Source organism: Rhagoletis pomonella, unplaced genomic scaffold (genome assembly GCF_013731165.1).
Source record: "Rhagoletis pomonella isolate Grant_MI unplaced genomic scaffold, Rhpom_1.0 Rhpom_scaffold_00003, whole genome shotgun sequence".
NCBI classification, from domain to species: Eukaryota; Metazoa; Arthropoda; class Insecta; order Diptera; family Tephritidae; genus Rhagoletis; species Rhagoletis pomonella.
Window position 1 is genome coordinate 5,741,235 of NW_023458557.1, and position 4,477 is coordinate 5,745,711.

Sequence of the window (4,477 nt, forward strand, 5' to 3'; positions counted from 1 at the left end):
GCCAGAGGCAAGACACACTGGGCGCAAGGTACAGTATGTTCTGGTGTGCCCAAATTCTTGACAATTTGTGCCCTGTACGGGACCGTTTCGCTTGTGCGGCTCCTCCACTGTTATTCCTCGGTGTAGAAGGTATCGTAGATTGTAGATTGGGTGCACTGCGTTTTTATTCATTGGCTTTGTTTCTGGCTTAAGTTATACCTTAAACATAGGCTGAGCGATTTTTGCTCTGTTGATAATATTGACAACATTTTTAACAGAAAATCCTGCCTTCTCTAGAGCATGAGCAATATCAGCAATGGGTACACTTGATTCTATACCTTTTATTACTACTTGCAGTCCTTTGCTGCTTTTGTGCTGGTACGTATAGAAGTTTTCTTATCTTCATTAAGGTGTTTGGTTACCAACCAGTAATTTTCTTCAGTTAGAATCTGCTTATTGTCTCCAATAAGCTGAGTTAAATTATTCACGAGCTCACTATAGCTTTGCTCTCGTAAATAAATTGGGGGCGGTTTGGGTTTGGCTTTAGAAACTTCATTCGGCTCTTTGTCACATTCATTGTGCAGAATCGCAAACTTATTTCCCAGTAGAGGGTTAATGTCAATGGTTTTCGTTTTTGCAATTTTTGATGGGTTTGCAATTTTTTGCTGCTGTGGGCTTAATTTTCGTTTGACTTGTATATACCTATCAATACCCGTTTGAGTCAATGTACGGGTTGTTGGATTAAGTAGGTCAACTTGCGCTGAGCTGCGTTGCTTGGCTTGGGCTGGTGCCGAAATTTCCGTTTGTGCAGGTGGGGGTGAACTGCGTTGTGAAACCGCTGTAATTTCTGAAGTCGTGGTTGTTGTAGTTGTTGTGAGAGCTGCGCTTACCGTTGTTACTGTGCTTGTTGCTAAGCTAGTGCTTTGTTGTTGCGTTAGAACAACTTGGTCTACCAGAGACATTAGCGACTGTGCATGCCAAGGTGTTTGGAGGGAGGGAGAGAACGATTTATCGCGATCAGCATTATTTGTGGGGGAAACGAACGAAAAGTAAGCATTTCGTCGATCAGCGGAATGCTTTTGGTCATCTTCTGTTACGGCAAGGTTTATTTCACTTGTTTCACTACTATTCGGTAAGCGCGGTGGGGCAGGAGCTGCTTTTATTTTATTGTATGTTGGCACATTTATTTGAATTTCTTGCGGCATTGCGAAAATTCTGAAAAAGTAATTTATAATTATAGGCAAATAAGCAGAAAGCTTATTTATGCCTAGTATTGTCTTTTCGCGTTGTTCTGTTTTTTTCTTCTTTGCTTTACGTGAATTATTAATAATTTCTTGGCGGAGCGATTAAAAAACACGTCCGCACAGGTTGACAGTCAATTCCAAACAAATGTAATTGGGCTTCAAAATGCTGCTTGCTGCGACGTCAACACATGTATACTATCATCGTCTTCGAGCGTCTTACGATAATTGACGATTGACTGATGCTTCGCTGGTATTTCGGCAAAGTAAATCAAATCAGTTTCTGTTGAGAGTGTTCGGACGAAAAAAGTTTTAAAATTGTGGTACATTCCAAAACAATGTGGTAGATGCAAATAAATAAATGTATAAATATGTTACATGCACTTATGGTCAGCTGATTGAGTTAAGTGACATTTTGACCCGTTTTGGCTATTTATATTTTTGTTTATTTAATGTTGTATTTTTTTTGCTGACGGTGCTAGGCATTTTCTCCCATATAAAAGAAATTGCCAATCATTAAAAATCAACGCGATTTTTTAGCGCTTGAAATTTACACTTTGAGCTACTAAATTTTAATGGGCTATAAAACTGCATACCTAAAACTTTTCTAGAAATTCTAAATAAAAAACCAAAGCGACAGAATAAGATGCTTTTTTTTTAGAAATTACCTGTCATGTTCTGATAGACATTGATAATTTTCGTGTTGATGTATATTATTTCACCAACCATACATTTAATAAAGAACGCTGCTTTTAATTCTAAAAGCTTCAGTGTTCGATTACACTCTTTCATCTTTTAAAAATGACTATGTAATGTCTTTTTAAACAAGACATAACATTGGGAGTCATAACGCGATTGCAGATCACGCATTGCGCACACCAATCCATATTTTCTATGCAAAAAAAATGTATTTCCCATTCCTCCCGAAACATTTTATGTGTGTATTATTCGAATAGTTGCGCAGTGAAGTCTCAGCAGCAACTAATTTGATTTGCTTTGCCGAAGTGCTAGCAAAGCATCAGTCAATCGTCAATTATCGTAAGACGCATATATATTGTATATTTCTGTTTGTATATTTGATTTTTTTTTTGGGATACTTCGGAGACCCTTAAAAAATAGTTAAAATTAAAAAATGTTTAAATAAACAATTGGGCATTATTCTCTGAAGTCTTCTGAAGAGAAGCAGAGTTTTCAGATTGAAAAATTTTGATTTCCATGGATTCTATGCCATTTCTACGAAAAGTCTTTTTTCCCATACAAAATACATGGGAAACTTTGAGCGCTTTGAGCGACCTCTAAATATATTTTGATTTTAAAATAAAAAAACAGGGGTATATTTTTTTTCGGTATAGAACAATCCTAGGGGGTGAGAGCATTAAATTTCCGGCTTTACTTTTTTTTGGACCACCCTAATGTACATGCAATGTTTGCGCTCTTTCTGCTCACTCTCTCAACGATTTCATAAAAAACGGAATGTTACTATCTTGACGATGCCAACGATGCGGCGATTCTGTGATGCTAAATATACAGTTAAGTAGCACGTACTCGCCGCATCGGCATCGCCGATTATTAATATGTTACCTTTTTATGTAATCGTGCAGCTCTCTAGTAAAAACATATTTGAAAAGAAACCAAAAAAATTTAAAAAGTAGTAGTTATGTAGAAAAGGAGCATATATGTATTGCTATATTTTGGTACCTTTCAGTCCGAGATTTGCGTGAAGTATTCAAAATTTATTATTTTTATTTAAATGATAAATATTTTTTTTGGATTCTGCTTTCTTGGCAGGTTACCTTAGCGGAATACACAACACCAGGTTATCCCTCCTTGCTAGATGTATCTTTATGACTGGGCAGCGTGTAAAACTTGTTTCCAAAGGCTCAGCGTCAGCAAATTGATTGTCCAGGGTGGGAAATGTGGTGATTGTACGAGAGTGTAGAGAAGAGCGTGTTGCGAGTAAAGCATTCTTCACTCAAAATCGGTACGCATAAAAATGGGTTATATCTTTTTAACAGGTTTTCAGAAAATAATATTTAATATATTAAAATAAAGGGAAGCATTCCGCTATAGATAGATGTTAGCGAAAGTTTCATATTTTGCTTGGATAAATAAATAACAGACAATTTCTTTGATAATGATGAACCACCGTTCCAGAGACTTGAGTAGTCAACTTGTTCCACTAAACTATCTTTAGTTTATGTTTTCCCATAGTTTGCACATCTCTATCAATTTTGTTTTAAATAAATACCGTGTATTTTTCGATTTGACGTAAACAGGACATATTCGTAAATTGATGAGTTCCAAAACTTTATTCATATCTTTGACTTCAAACCGCTTTAAAGTTACCTGTGAATAATTAATTTTCATTGAAACCAACCAAAACTTTACTGAAGGTCTAAAGTAAATGATACAATGGCTTAACACTTTTTGCAAGCGCTCCTTCCAGCATATTTCTGGGATCATATGACCTATTGTGGAGTATGATCAAGTTTTAATGAGACTGTTTCGATTCTCTAGTTATTTCATATCCCTTTGGCAACTGTGTCAACTTGTATAAATTTAGTTTTAAGAGGATATCACCCTGTGTCTTTTTAGCTTAAAACTTTTAACGTTGGAGTTGACCGAAGTCAAGTTTTAAACATGTTTTTTTAGTCATTACTAAAGAATATCACATTTGGTGTGAACATTGGGGTGCGGTTTTTGTTATAAAATTTATTTAATCTAACAGAATTATATATATTTAAACTCGATAAGGTTTAAGTCTTGCCATAGCTTCCATTTGTTGAACTGTGGAGAATCGTTTTCCGATTCTCTCGCGCGATTTTCTTCTGATAAGCCGTTTTTTTTATAATTGAGGTAAAGAGCCTTATCCTTAAGCTGATGCGAAATGATGTTTTTTGATGATTAGCTTACTCTGTTTGTTTAAGCAGAAGGAATCCATTCATTGATTTTTCGAGGAAAGTTTTTGGTATATTTAATTTTAATTTGATTTTTGATCTCGAGAATGTCGGATTTTCAACGAATTCGTTCAACATTATTTTTTGAGCAGTCATTTCCAACGCGAATAAAACTGTAAAATTAAAAGCCAGTACCTCATAATGGTAGATCTATTGTCTAACGATCTGCATTGCAACTTTTTAATACATTCAAACAATTGCTCTACAGGAATTGCTGGAACGCGTACCGATTTTGAGTGAAAAATGCTTTAAACGGTTTGCACTGGTTGACACATATGTATTGTAGCGAGTGTCAAAAGT

The 4,477-nt window shown here is 35.6% G+C and overlaps 1 protein-coding gene across 1 annotated transcript; it reads right to left on the reverse strand.

The window, feature by feature from the left end:
• Window positions 1-326: 326 nt before the first annotated feature.
• On the reverse strand, window positions 327-1,184 carry LOC118734965. The gene has a single exon (XM_036464559.1). The coding sequence runs from the start codon at window positions 1,182-1,184 to the stop codon at window positions 327-329; it is 858 nt and encodes a 285-aa protein (XP_036320452.1).
• Between the last annotated feature and the right edge of the window lie 3,293 nt (window positions 1,185-4,477).

Bases quoted from the DNA above. Each gene is read 5' to 3' on its own strand.
- LOC118734965 (XM_036464559.1), bottom strand. From the start codon at position 1,184: ATGCCGCAAGAAATTCAAATAAATGTGCCAACATACAATAAAATAAAA.